General features: G+C 50.8%; 1 protein-coding gene across 4 annotated transcripts in view; it reads right to left on the bottom strand.

The window, feature by feature from the left end:
- TMEM63C (transmembrane protein 63C) overlaps positions 1–15,144 on the bottom strand; it is a 32,216-nt gene that overhangs the window by 8,471 nt on the left and 8,601 nt on the right. For all 4 annotated transcript variants that reach the window (XM_036383968.2, XM_036383969.2, XM_036383967.2 and 1 more), the window contains exons 2-8: positions 5,114–5,228; positions 4,618–4,838; positions 4,183–4,262; positions 2,982–3,069; positions 1,085–1,122; positions 533–675; positions 175–226 (exon numbers count right to left, since the gene is read on the bottom strand). In XM_036383968.2, coding sequence (XP_036239861.1) covers positions 175–226; positions 533–675; positions 1,085–1,122; positions 2,982–3,069; positions 4,183–4,262; positions 4,618–4,815 — 599 coding nt within the window. In that variant the 5' untranslated portion in view covers positions 4,816–4,838; positions 5,114–5,228. The remainder of the gene's footprint in view (positions 1–174; positions 227–532; positions 676–1,084; positions 1,123–2,981; positions 3,070–4,182; positions 4,263–4,617; positions 4,839–5,113; positions 5,229–15,144) is intronic.

Raw genomic sequence — 15,144 nt, 5'->3', positions numbered from 1 at the left:
GGCTGCCCTAACTGTGCTCATGTAGTACAGAGAGACAGGAGAGCCAGTGTGAGTGGTGTGTGGCTCACATGGACCTGTCCCTGTCCCCAGGACTGGGCTGTGATGAGTTCTGTGCCTAGGTGCTCCCAGCAGTGCCCACCACACACAAGCCCCCCTGCCTGCGGGAGCACCTACTGAGTTGGGATGTTGGCGATGGTTGTCCGGCCAAAGTGGGTAGGATTGTGTCCTGCAGAGGAAGAGGAGAAGCAGAAGGTTAAGAGAACCCAGTGCAGTGTGCATGTCCTTTTGCAGTTATTGGCTGTGGTCTTTGGTCCCTTCTTTTCCATCTCTCAGATCCCCAAGTCCCCACTGCCCTGAATTTCCCAGCCTCTTATGCTCTTCTGTCACCCAGCTGAGGGTGAGCTCTGCTCACATGCAGGCTTCTGAGAGAGGGGTTTTTTTTGCCTTCTTTCCCAGAGGCACAACGCTTGCCAAAAGGCTTGGAAGCTTGCATGGCACTCCTGAGTCATCCTGTGACTAGGGAAGCACCTACCCAGGAGGTCCCCAGAGAAGTTGACAGGCAGGATGACAGCCACGGAGAGCACGCAAACCAGCATCAGCAGGACCAGGAGGTGCCGCTGGAAGGAGAGGTAGGTGGTGGCATCGATCCCACACTTGCTCTGAATCTCCTCATCCCTGGAGAGAGGCAGGGGGGGTCAGTGCTGGTTCCTCCCCACCACCTCCTGTCATGGGGACACTGGCTTGCTCCAGCTTCCCACAACCCACACCAACTCATGACACCCTGACAGTGACACAAAAGGATTTGAGCACAGAGGGACCCAAGCAGCCCTCCAACTGCATCTCATTACAGGATTGGTTCCTATCAGGAGAGGTTGAAGCCCTTTTCTTTGGGATAGGATCTAGGGGCCAGGAGGAAATGCAGAAGTGAGCTCTCTGCTCTCTCTTCAGAGAGGATGTTTTAAGAGGGCTCTCCTCTGCCACTGCTCCCAGCAGCTCCTGGTGATGGGCCACCACATGTGGGCACCAGTTCCCCATTGGTGGGCAGCGGTGGGGCAAGACCATAATGCCAAGCACACACACTTACTTCATCTGGTAGATAGAAAGGAGCCAGGAACAGAATCCCTAGAAGGAAAAAGAGTCAGGATGAGACAAGGACAACCACCCCCAGTTCCCTAGTGAGGGACCGAGTCACAACATATGCTGGGGAAATATGCAGAGGTGGTGCAGTGCCTGTGGCCCTGAGCAAATGGAGGCAGTGCCCAAGACAGCTCAGCAATGCTCAACCCAATGGCAAAGGCAGCTGCCTCAGGAGAAGCAAGGAAAACACACTCCAAAGAGCTGATGGGAAGCTGAGCACAATCTCTCTTCCAGCCCTAATAGATCATGTAACCTTCCTGAAAGTAGTGATAAGATAATTTCTGTGAGTGGGAACAAGGAGTCTGCTGGGGCAGGGGTATAAAGAGACAGGGAAGTCTCTCTACAAACATCAACCATCCTGATGGATGTCAGGTGCATATTTTTGGCTGCAGGAGGATTTGCAGAAGAAGCTGAAGTCAAGCATTAACCCACTGTTTCAGGGGTGACTTGCTGGACTTCAGCTTCCTCTGAATATTAAGGAGCGTCACTGCAACAGGCTCCTGCTTCCAGAGCTCCCTCCTCTTCCCTTTCCATGACAGTCCCTAACATTCAATGCATGTTTTTTACCACTAGCAAGTGCTGAGGGGGCACTGCTGTAGAGTGCTATATGACAACCTAAGTTCTTGTGCCCTAACTAGCTTATTCCCTGTCACTGTGTACACACATGGGTTTTCAGACATTCCCCTGGTGAAGGAGGATTGGGTTAGAAAACACCTAAGCAGACCTGACATCCACAAGTCTGTGGGCCCTGACAGGATGCATGTGTGACTGCTGAGAGAGCTGGTGGACACCACAGCAAGGCAGCTCATGATCATCTTTGAAAGGTCGTGGTGATCAGGAAAGCTGCCTGAGGACTGGAAGAAAGTACCAAGCACTGTAACAGATTGCCCAGAGAGGTTGTGGAGTCTCCTTCACTGGAGATACTCAAGATACAATCCTGTGCCATATGCTCTAGGATGACTCTGCTTGAACAAGGAGGTTGGACCAAATGACCCATGTTGGTTCCTTTCAACTCTGCCCATTCTGTGATTCTGGACTTTTATGCTCTCTACAAATTTCTCCTCAAAACTGCTCTTCTCCCCTCTTAGTGTATTCTACATCTAACCTGGCAGAGTTGAGACTTTCCTGATTTGTGAACAGTTTGACTTTTTAAAGGATGACTTCTTACTTCTAATAATCTCCTTTAATCTGCTCTTTAGTGTGCTGGCTTTCCCTGTAGTCTTTCTCACTTATTTTTTGATGAGCAATACACATTTGCCCAGAGCACCTGGTACAGAGCCTTTAAAGAGGCCTCCTGCCACCTTGCAAGGATTTTGCATCTTTTGCTTCTTTCCTACCTAGGTTTTTTAATAAGCCATGACATTTTATCATAGTCGTACCAGTGGCTGATTTTCGAGCTTTTGCTGCCAAAAAAGAAAGAGACAGCAAAACATGTCAGTCTGTGTGTGTTTCCAGGAAAGCCTGATGTGCTAGAGAGAAGCAGATTTTACTTTAAAGCCCCACCATGCTGGCAGAGGAGGAAATATGGTGTGGGGGACTTGATCCTGAGGGGTGGGAAAAATCCTTGCAGCCATGCAGCTGGGCTCTGGCCATGCATCATTCTGGATCCACACAGCTGCAAGGAGAGCCATGCAGCTGTGAGATGCTGGCCAACAGGAGCATCCCCTCCAAACTGCCATTCAAAATAGATGCCTCAAAGAATCCAGGACAAAAAACCCTCAAGCTTCCAGGAAATTTAATTTCTCACACTTAACTTCTGACCAGGGTTTCTGATGAAGAATAGGACAGGCTGGGTTGGGACAAGCCCAGCCCAGGTTCCCACAGCCACAGCCACTGGCACTCACCACATCCTTGTTGTCAGCATCCAGAGGGCTGCTCTCTGATGGGGACTTCTCCTTCTCGCTCTGCTCTCCATAGAAAAGCGATGTCAGGCTTTGCAGTGAGGGGACGAGCGGAGGGGTGAGGCAGAAGAGAAGCAGCAAACACGAGAGGATAAGCACCCTTGGAGAAGTCTCTCCTAGGACAGCAGTCCAAGAAATCCCTCCCCCTCTCCCTGCATCCCACACTGGGGATGGTACAGTGATTACTTCTGGGCTTGGGACAAAGGGGTTCTATCTTGCTGCCTTCACACCAACAAGTCTCCCCAGCTTCTTTGCGGCCTGACCCATGATGGGATCATGGAGATGGAGCCATAGCTCCATTACAAGGGACTGTTGAACCAGATTATTTTCTATTCCACTGTTTTCAGATGTCTCAAATGGTTTTACAGTAAAAAGGAATCTAGTCAGAGCTTGCATTTTAAATCTTGATTGCCCTTTGATCTCACTGGTGAAGGGAAAACATCTCATATTCATTGCCAGACTCAGCTCCAGATTCAGAGGTGAAGAGGAACTGGAGGGGAGAAGGCAGAAGAAGGACTTTAACAGATCTTACTCTTGTGGGCTGCCCAGCCTTGCAAAGACCCCTCCTGTTGCACCAGCCTATTCAAGGAAAGATGCTTTGCTGCCCAAGGTGAGCTGTGCTCTGGCAGGCCAGCTGTTGTAGGTGGTACAGCCCACCTGGAAATATGGTCTGGGCTGTACTTTTACTAGAAAACTGCTTATTTTTGTGGAATTCTGCACCTAGCCCAAACGATGGGCCAGGCAATTTGCTGTGGTGACATGAGGAACAGTGTTATTGCTGTGTGTCTCCATCTGCCCCCTCCACCAGCCAGTCCCGTTCATCCCAAGAGAGTGGCAGAAGAGGCAGCAGCTCAGTCTCCACTGAAAACCAGCTCTTTGTCCTTCCCAGAACAGTACCCCCAATGGCACCAAGAACACTGTCACCAAATGCTAGAGGGAATGAAATCTAGCCCAGGCTTTCCCTCTCCCTGTAGCAGATGGTGGCTGTGTCTCCATGGGAAATGGGGGCAGCAGGCCATTCCCAGTAGGGAGGAGGGACAGGAACACCTGCTGATCTCTGTGTCATGCCACAGTGCTGGCCTTCCTTCCAGCCCTCTTGAAGAGAATGGAGCCATCACCTGCAGCAGCTCTGCATCCTCCTCACCTGTCATTGTCCATCAGCAGTGCCAGGCGCCCGTAGTCCCAAGCTGCTTTCCGAAGACATGAGAAGATCAGAAGGAGAAGCTGGAAGAAGAAAGGGAAGTGTTTTGCTGCAAGGTCTCACCCCATGGGATCTCCTCATATCTCCTTTGTGCTTTCCCACTCATGAGCCCAAGCTCGTGCAAAACTCTTACCCCAAACTACTCCTGCTCTGTGACCTCACCACTGCTGCCCAAGTGTCCTTTGCAGCCCACCATGATGTGGGTAAAGCCCTTGGACCCCTGTACTCACCTGTTCCCCCCTCAGCCAGGTGCACCAGTGCACTCATCCCTTTTCCCCCTCAGCCAGGTGCACCACTGCACAGGCTGACTTGTGTGTGGCTGTCAGAGCCTGCAGTGCCTGCAGAGCCCATAGAAATGCCCCCCTCCTGGCCCCTCACCAGCCAGAGGATGAAGTTGATGGCAAGCACGGTGGGCACGCCTCCGAAGGGCAGCCCCTCCAGGACGGTGCTGTGGGAGCGGGCACTGAAGCACTGCTCCTCCGTGCTGTTCACCGGCGCCTCCAGGAAGATGAGCATGTCCAGCGAGGTGAGGCCAGCACCATCCGGTGCTGGCTCCATGGAGTACGTGCTCTCCATCGACACCACTGTGAGGTCCCACGCTGCAACACAGAGGCATGAGTGTGGATGGAGAAGCCTTTGTTTGAAAAGGGGCCATGGCTCTTCCAGGTCCCTTCCATCAAGGTCTGAAGAGCTCACTAAGGGTAGAGAGGGGAGAGGACTGGCTGGTGATCTCAGAGCTTCCCCAGTCCCAGTCTCTCTCAGGGACAGGTTGTTGGACACAAGGCAGAGGGTGTTGCTGAAGAAATCTCACAGCTACTTCCTGCCCTTTCCCCACCCCATTAAACCCCATGCTATTTGGTTGTCTCTGTCATACCTGAGACAGGTCTCTCACCACCTCTGCTCCTCAGTCCTGGAAGCTGGGTTGAGTCATGGCCACCCTGGTATTGTCAGCAGGCAGGAATAAGAAGCTGAAGCATTTGTTTGAATTTCTGAAAAAAACCAGCAATGATAATATTGACAACTGGGCTGCTGGGGCTGCACTTGCTTCTTTCCCCACAGCCAGGTATCTATTTCCTATGGAATATCCCTAAGCCTGCTGTCCTGCTCCAGCACCATCATCTGTGTGACTCAGGAGTTAGAGGACTTCCCTTTCATCTTTCCATCTAAGCAGAACTGCTCCTCCCAAGATATCTTGATCTCTTCTGAAGAGTTAGCTTCTCAAAACCCTGAGTGTCAGGCTTCCCACCACCTTCCCCAGGAGCTGATACCATAGGTTACAGTCCTCACTGCCAGGAGACACTTAAAGGCCACTAATGGCCAACACTGTGGCTTTTTTCCAAAACCTTTCCTACCACCATGCTTTAGGTAGGAGAGGATCCTCTTCAAACCTGCCTAGAACCCCTGAGAAGGAGTACCCTGCAGCAGCCAGCATGGCAGTCTGTTACTCATAGGGATGCCACAGGACAGTACCAAATGGCTGCTGCACCCACCATTCAAAGATCAGGAGAGGGAATCAGCATAGCAAACACCAACAAACATGGGGTGGGGACAAGGGGGCCAGAGTCTCATGTTCTCACGTGCCTGTCCTCCCTCTGTGCTTTGGAGTCACCTTCAACACCTTTATCCAGCTGCTTCTCATGCCTGAAGAGCTGCATGGCCTTCAGAGAAGAACAGCTGTCTGTGGTAGACGATCCAGACGTTGGAGGCCTTGAGCAGCCAAATATTTCCTGGCCTGGGCCCTGAGCAAGGGCTTTTATCAATGACCTCCAAGGGGGCCCTTCCAACCACAATTATTCTACATCCCTATTCTCAGGAACTTGTGCACCTGACAAGAACATTTTCAGGCCTGCCTGAAGTTCATAAGGAGCTATATAAGTGCCTTGCCTTGCAGACATGATGGGCACAATATATTGGAGTCAGTATATTGTGACCAGTGCAAAGGCTATGTGAGAACTCAAGAGTGGTTTACAACATGTAATCCTGGGAGCTTTGCATTCAAGCCACTGAGCATCCGTTCCTCTCCTTCCTTTCCATCTATATTCCAGCTACAACGGAGACCTGGCTACAGTCCCTGCAGTCACCTAGCACCAGGTAATCCCTGCTGGAGGCTGCTTAAAGCCCACATGAACAGGGTGGAGGAAGAGAAACAGGACCCATGGTTTGATTAAGCAGTGGAGGAGAATGCAAACAAAGACAGATGGGACCTCCAGGGATGTGGAGACACAAAGTGTTTATGGCAGTTTTTGCCACCAAGACCAAACAAGATCAAATCTTCTTCAACACCAAAGGAAGCCTAATTGAGAGGTCCTTGGGGAGCACAGAGACAGCGCACAGAAAATTACTTGGCTTAGAAAGGGGGTATTCCTAAGCTCTACACAGATTTGCTCTTGTTGGGAAACATTTACTTGTGCTGTGTCAGTGTGATAGATGGGGGGCTACAGTAGCATGTGATTTTATATGCATGGCTGTGGCTTCAGCCTCTCTCTCTTAGACCTTGCAGTTTGCTGCTTGAGGAATCATGCCCTAAAGTTCAAAAGAAGGAGATTAGTCCTGTCCTAAAGTTCATGAGGAGCCCATGAGGAACCCTCAACCCTCAGCTGACCAGAGTGGGCAGGACAGGAGTGCTGGTGCAGGAGCTGACATATGTTACATGCCTGAGACACTGACTCTCTTTAACCTCCTCATCCAGGGAAAGAAAAAACTGAGGATGAGGGAGGTTTTAAAACACAAGAGTTGACCAAAAAAAAGAAAAAAGAAAAAAAAAAAAGGTGACCTGCAATTTTCTTCATTTCTGAAGCATAAATTCCATCCCAAAGCCCAAAGAAAAATCTCCACTGGAAGCCTAACAGTGGCTGGGATGATTGGAGCAAGGCTATGAGCCCAGAAGAGCTTAAGTCTCACCCCACTACAATATTAGGCTGGCATCTGACTACCTGCATAGATGTCTTGAAGGGGTGTCAGAAGCTGCTGAGTTACAGGCACCAAGTTCCCCAGGACATACAGACATGTTTCAGTCCCTTTTCCTGTGCATATGGTGCAATGTCACCTGAGCCAAAGGGCATCCCAGTAGACTTGGGGCTGATACTTCCACCCCACAGGTAGGAGGATGGATGGATGGATGGATGGATGGATGGATGGATGGATGGATGGATGGATGGATGGATGGATGGATGGATGGATGGACAGGCTGGCAAAGCCTCTCTGCAGTGCCCTCAGTCACAGCCTGTCTCTCAGCCATGGCTGGGAGTCCTGTACTTCAAGGGCCAGTGTGGTCCCATCAGGGTAATGACCCCTGACACGGGACCTCTACAAGAGACCTATAAGAAGTGAGGGAGCTACTCTGGCAAGCAGCAGCTGTTTGCCCTGGCTTGCCTGCCTCCTGCTTGTCACCTGGGCCACCAGGACCTCTAGCCAGGGTCTGCTCTTTGCTATGGCAATGCTCTCAATCTGTTCCTCACCATGTGCATGTCTCTCTCTCTCTCCCCTCCTCCTGTAAGCAGCAGAGCCACTGCCATCTGGCATTTTCAGCTGCTAAATAATTCACTGCCTTTTCGTTAACAAGGAGAGCGTGTCTCTGACCGAGGAGCTGTTAGACCATCAGCAAACAAACAAGGAGACCCTTAGCAACTTCAGAGTCCTTTCTCTGTCACCACCACTCCACTACACAGGAAGAAGATCCTGCAGCTTGTTTCTAGGCACCAGCTTCACGCTTGTAGGAGGAACATCCTGTCAGGGATGGTAGGGTGAGGGGGATTTTCACAGGGATCTGTACAAGTTGTGTTTCTCTATCAAGTCCTCGTTGCTCTCCCTTTCTTTCCCGTATCAGATATTTTGCTCCTGGTGGCCAAAAGCAATGGGTTCCTCCTGGAGATGGTGTTAGCATCTCCTGCTCCCAGCTATTCTGCCCAGAAAGCTCTCAAATGCAAGCCTTCACCCTTCCAGCCCAACCAGCTCATTTATCTCCACACAGCACTGCCCATACAATGCCAGACTGCACAGACAAATTTCAGGAGCAGAAAATACTTGAAGACCCAATCCAGCTCTGTCCCCTCTCTCTTAAGCACCTCCAACTCCAAAGGAGTTCAAAGGAGCCATCATGTCATGCTCAGGCTATAAGCACAGATTTTGCAGTGTATCACAGCTCCTCTGAACCTGATCTCAAGCCACTCTCCTGACACCTTTTGCTGCTCCTTTCATTACCAGATAGCCACAGAAACTCTCCTCTAAATACCCAAATCACTACTTTTCTGATCATTTGTTCCAGCTAGTCTCACCGTTTATGGTGCTGCTCTCAGAAAAGCTTATGCAAATTATATAGCTGCAATGTTACCATTAAAATAACTATTGGGGGCAACCAGCTAAAAGTAAATAATGTATATGTTCTAGGAACAGCATGCAGCAGAAACAGTGAGAGGAGATTTCTGCTCACATGCACCAAGAACAGCTTAAATTCAGACTTATAGAACATGTTCGAACTCCCTCTGGTTGGAGAGGTAAGTTTTTTGGTATACAGAATGAGAAATCACAGGGACACTGCAGGTCATTAAAGTAATTGTTGAAACGCCTAAGCTCAATTTTCACATCAAAAAAATGAGAAAATTCAGCATTTTGAAATATCACTTTCCAATAGTATCTGAAGGATTCAACAAAATCCACAGCATCATCAAACCAGTTCTTGCTCCCTGCTACGCCACTGCCATTGTGCTTTTCCCAATCTTTACAGGCCAAAGGAACAAATACTGTTGTGAATAACAGAGCTGGATAGGTGTCAGCTCCAGAAGGTGTCAGGACAGCTTCCCATTAGCTGTGTATGAGGCAGGGCCTCTAGATGCCAACCACAGACAGATGTCCTTCAGAGCAGCCACAGTCCTGGAGAAGTGACAGCAATGGACTAATCAAGAAACACAGGTGTGTACAGGATTGCAGGTGGGAAAATGAAGCAATAAGATAAAGGCAGAAATTTTGATATATGGTCTGTCCATTATAGGTCTTACTTAGAGAGAAGATACTAAAACAGGGTCAGAAAAAGTCAGAAAACATGTAGAGCAATTCCTTCTTCTCTTTGTGGCCTGTGAATGCATGAGATTTGCCATTGAAACTGATTTGCTGGATAATTTCTATGAAGCATTTTCAGTGCGTGTAAGCTTTGCCTTGAATATTCAGTGCCCCCTTTGTTTTGTTGATACATCAGCATATGTTTCTTCTCTCCGGTTGGGTGGGCACTAATCCAGAGAATCAGATTTCCAATTAAAAATAAGGCATGTCTTTTATGTGAATGCAATTTTTCATAATTTGTCTTCCCTTGAAGCATCCTGCCAGCAAACTCATTTGCTGGGGGATTCACGGACAGCTGGAGTAGCAAAACATCAAAACAAGTCTTGGGAGCATTGAGATGACTAAGCTGGGTTTCCCAGCATGCCTACGCTCATCCAGCCTCAGCATCCTCCTCTGGAACAGGTGGGATTACTGACTCTGGCTGGCCAGAGGGCAGCCAGGGCATGGGGCTGTTGGTGGAGCGTTTCTGTGCGTGGCCACACAGAAAAGCCAGGCTGAGGACCCGGACCTAGAAAACAAACATCTGTGCTACGCCTCTACATCCTTCTTCCACTACAAGTAGATTGTGGCTGGGCTGTGGAAAGGAAAATCAAGGACTGCTGAAACAGGGAGATCAGGTTCATGCCCTGGTGTGCACAGGACCAGGCAGGCAGGAAACCTCCAGCATCCCACTCTGCAGGACTGCAGTGACCGACCTTGCAGGACTGCAGTGACAGGGAGGGCAGGAAACCCGAGCCACTGCCACTTACTCAGCATGGCTAACCAAGTACCTCAGGACTTCAGGGAAAAGGCTCATCAACAGCCTGCACTGAGCTCAGCACACACCCCAGCAGTTTTGGCATCACAGGGCATGGTGACCTCTCCATTACTGTAGCTTGGGAGAACAGGCACACCATAGGTCATGTGTGTCCCCAAGGGGTATGAGCACAGAGGGCATGAGACCAGAGACACAGCCCTCCAAAACACCACAGAGGCCCAAGGCATTCCTCCCTAGCTCTCCTTTCAACCTTCCCTCTTAAGATTAATGGCCTCAAGATCCAAAAAGCAAAGAGAGGATCTGGCTGCTCATGGTCTGTGAGGTGAACACATGTGGGCAGCAGCATCCCTGGGCAGGGCTCATTGACACTGGTGTGAATGCTGTGCTCACACCCTGTCAGGATACAAGACAGACAACCCTCCAGCAGAAGACCCCATCCTATCACCAGCAGGCCATGAACATACACCAGCTTGCTCTATTAGCCAGTTGCAAATCAGATCCATCTTTCAAACAAGAAGGAGCATACAAGGCTTGTGGGCTATGGAGACTGGGGTTAGTAAGGTTTGGAGGTAAAGAACCATTCTGCAGCAACAGATGACCCTTAAGAGGTAAAAAAGCACCTGCTCATATATTAATTTTGTCATTGCCAATGGATCACTCGGAGAGGTCATGAGGACTCATGTTTCATTGTTCTACTCCATCTCGCACACATACCCACCACTCAATGAGAAAATGAATGTGAGTGCATGACTGCTAAAGAAAAACCTGCTTAAAAATGGTACACATAAATTTCACCCTCACTATCAGTAAGCTCTGGCACTGCTCTCTCACTGAGGAGTGCAAAGCCAGGCTAGGCTCACTGCCAGCCTGGCCAGGAAGGCTGGGGAAAGAGCCAACCCATGAGCCCACCCAGGCCCTGGGGGTGCAAACCCCACAGTGAGGTCCTTCCCCTCAGTGGTGAGCCTGCCTTTGGCACTGCTGCTCCTACCCCCAGTGCTTCACCATTCCCAATCTGCCCTGCCAACACTGTTCATCTAAATAACATAATGCACTAGGAGTCTGAGACTGGCCCCATTTTGGGGAGCTAAGCAAGTTTTTCTGCACTAAGGATTGGCAGGTTGCCACTACCTTCCGGAAACCCTGTGCAGGGTCATGCTGCCCCAGGGACTCACCTGAAACCAACACATACCCCTCCCCTGCTATGTGTCCCTGTGGTGGCTGCCTCATCATCCACAGCTCCCTGCCCTCCCCTTCTTCCCCAGCACCACCACGCAGGGCGGGTTTTTGGCACTTAGACCAAGTTCCATAAGTTTTTGAATGGGAAAGCATCCCTGTCCCCTTGGGACTCTGCAGGACAATGGCTGCAGCCTTCCAAACACCCACCTGCATAAACCCCTCCTCCTGCAGGTGTGCTGAGGACCGAGCAGACCAACGCTGACTTACTGCAGTGCTCCTTGCAGAATAAAGCCAAACCCCAGGCAACCATGAGCAAACTGTGCTTACAGGGAGATCTACAGCCAGGGAGATTTGTTTAGGCCAGTGTGTGGGAGATGCTGTGCAGGGAGCAGCGCTTCTCCAGCCTCCTCCACACATGTGCAAGCCAGCGGCTGCTGGAGCCAGCACACTGAGACTAGGAAGGAAGAATCGGAGCGGAATTTATTTATTCCACCCCCAGCCATTTTTGCCACATTTGACTAAGCTGCCAGTGCAGGTTGGCTCTAACCCATATTTGGTTTGCATTTCACTCTCCTGCTGTGCACACAGCCCCTCACACCACATTTTGTGTGTGCAATGCACCAAGCAAACATGAGCCAATGGGGCTGCAAGCTCCCCAGAGAATCGCGCACCCTTTGTCCTCTGATAAAACTTAAATCAGCACTCCTCAGCACAAGGATTACCTGGACCAGGACCAACCAAGCAGAGAGCAGGGTGCTAATGGTAGGTGATGGCTGGGAGCAGAGAGATAGGAAAGGGGCCTTATAACAAAGATGGGAACAGGCTTTTTAATAGACCTTGTAGTGACATAGTTTTAAACTATAAGAGGGTAGATTCAGACTAGATATAAGAAAGAAATTTTCTAAGTTGAGGATGGTGAAACACTGGTAAAAGTTGCCCACACAGGTGGCAGATGCCCCATCCCTGTAAACATTCAAGGTCAGGTTGGACAGGGCTGTGGGCAACCTCTTCAAGTTGAAGATGTCCATGCTCATTGCAGGGGCATTGGACTAGAAGATATTTAAAGATCCCTTTCAACCCAAACTTTTGTATGATACTATGACAAAGTCAGAGTTGACTTCAGGGAATGGAGACCCAGGTAGCTCACATGTGGGAAACGGGAAGGGTACCATCCCAGGGTTCCCAGTTAATCTACACACATGAACACATACATCCATTCAGAAAAACAGTATTTCAGGAAAACAGTAAAGAGACTGGTGTCATCAGATCCCTGCTCCAAGCTGGGCTGCTGCATGCTGTTCAGAGTCCCCAGAGCAACACCTGCACTTGCAATTAATTAATGATGATACATGCAGATGAGAACAACTCCCAGCCCCGGCTGCCTGTGACTGAGGGACATGGCAGCAGCCAGACCTAGAGAAGGGCATGAACTTTCCTGCAAAGGGTATCTCTGGGTTCCTTACTGCCTGCCAGCTCCAAGACCACAGCATGTGCCCCCATGCACAGCCCATTTTGCAGAGGCAGCTCCCATTTTGCACTGAAGACCAAGGAAGATACCTTTCAGCAAGGCAGCAACTGTGGTGGGATGTCAGGCATTACAGGCAGATTGCTTCTTCTGCCACCCAGGTTACAGTGCTCACACAGGATTTTAAGGTCTTTGTGAAGGAAAAGTGCAACCTTTACTGGGAAAAACACTCCCTTGTGGAAACCTGTACAGAAACCAGGAGTGGCTGTGCCTTGGTCAGGGCCCAGACTGAAGCTGTCACCATGAGTCACAGGCATCTTTCACAATGCCACAAGGTGCCAGGTGCACTTTGGTTCCTGGAGATGGGGAACAAGACAGGATGGAAATAGGGAAAAGGCCACTCTTTCTTCCCCAAGTCCCTTCCACTGTTTGGGGAGCAGGGAGCTTTGGGAGGCTCATCTGATGCCTTTGATAAAGCCACCTGCTGCAGATACTGTTAGCCATGGGAGCAGCCAGCTCAGCTGGAGCCATCACCTGAGGGAACTCCAGCTGAGGGCAGAGGGAAGGAGACTGGCAAGGAGAGGAGTTGGATTGTGCATGAAAGGGATGCAGACTGGGAAGCTCAACATCACACTGCTTGGGCCAGGCAGTTCTGGTGGCTTTGCACCCCAGTGTCCAGCCTGGCCAGGACAGCATGACACACCTGGGGATGGCAGGGACCGCACTGCTGAGTTGGTGGAGAAAGCAGGCACGTTTCAAGCCCTTGTGCAGCTGCTCTCAGCTGCTGAGCTCCAGCCAGCCCTCCTCACAGCTGATGCCCATCAGCCTGCTGCGCAGTGTGGAGTGAGCACACATGGTGTGCTACCAAGGGCCTGGCACTCATGCTGTGCACAGCTCTGCTCCATTCCAGCCTGCTGCTGCCTGACAGGGAGCACCCTCCCACCAAGCCCCCTCATCACACAGCTTCCTAGGGGCCAATGGGCAGTCCTAGGGTTATCCTGATCCCCTTCTCCTAGATCCAGATGTGCACCTTCCTCCACACTGCTCTGCAGGATGCCCTGGTGCCTGGCTGCCCCCAGCCTCTCCACCCTTCACCCCTCCCCATCTTCAAGCAGTCACATCATCCTCCACAGCTGACTCTGCCGCAGAAGCAAAGAAACACTCCTGTCCTGCCAAGCTCCCCTCTCTGCAAGTACAGGAGCTTCTTCCTGAGAGCAGTGTATTATAACACTACACACACACACACACACACACACACACAAAATATGATTTTAGAGCATCTAAAATCTAGAGCAGAGCTAGAACATTTCTATTGGCTTTGCTTGGTGCCAAGAGCAGAGTAAGGTTTGGACTGTAGCGGGAGCCCATAAGCGTAACCACTGGCCTTGCACATGCCTAAGCATAATCTTGGCCTTGACAAGGCTTTCCTCCCACCTCTGCCCAGCTTCCTAACAGATTTGGGTGCCACCATGTGACTGGGATGAATCACACTGCCCTGTGAGCATGGGAGCTGGCAGGAGTGGGTTGCACAAGTGGGGATGGCCCCAGCAGCTGCTGTGCCAGTCACATCCAGCCACGCTCATTGCATCCAGCTGTGCCAGAGGGATTAGCACTCAGCACACTGGTTTGAGTCAATAGTGCATCAAAGGGAAGGGAAAGCTTTTGATGGTGTACACCATGCAGGGCAATCCTGGGGAAGTGGAGGGAGCAGGTAGTCACTCTCCTCTGCTGGCTGGGGCACTCATGCAGTTGTCTCTGCAGCCCACACAGCTTTTGGGGGAGATGAGAGGAAAGCAGCTGCTGCAGCCAGGATGGAAGGCAGCTCTCCCAGGCACATGTGGCTCTGCAAAGCATGACTGTTTCAAACTCCTTCCAGTGCGGCAGGTGCTCTTGTATGGTGATTTGTCCCCCTAACTTGCATTTTCCCGAGGAATTCCCCTTGCCCACAACACCTAAGCACAGTTACAATCATGTACCTGCTGCAGTGCACAGCAGAGCCAAGCAGAGCAGAGCAGGCAGCCCATCACACCCACCACGATGCTCTCGTCTCCTCTATGGAAAGGATCTGGGGAGTCAAATGGCCCTGGAGCACCAGAGGTAAGAAGGAAATCATAGGACTTTTGGGACAAGAACTGGGGTTCATGATGCCCTCCCCAATTCACACCTATCACAGGCAGGTGGCCCAGCACAGGGGATGAATGTGCCACAGATGCTCAGCAAACAGACTCTGTAGTGCCAGAGCTGCAGGCTGGCACCTCCTGCACCCACTGTGCTGCTGTCTTGCCCTGTTCTGCCCATACCCACTGGCTAGCAGCTGCTCACACCAGCGCAAGGCGTGCTGGGAGTGACAGATGTGATGGAGAAAAACACAAGAAATGGGTTTTTTTCCCCTTCAGGCAGAGAAGGAAGTGTCACATCTGGACATGTACAGCAGCCAGGCTGGGTAAGGGAC

Source organism: Molothrus ater, chromosome 6 (assembly GCF_012460135.2).
Source record: "Molothrus ater isolate BHLD 08-10-18 breed brown headed cowbird chromosome 6, BPBGC_Mater_1.1, whole genome shotgun sequence".
In the NCBI taxonomy this organism is placed as follows: domain Eukaryota; kingdom Metazoa; phylum Chordata; class Aves; order Passeriformes; family Icteridae; genus Molothrus; species Molothrus ater.
This window is presented reverse-complemented; position numbering and strand designations above follow the sequence as displayed.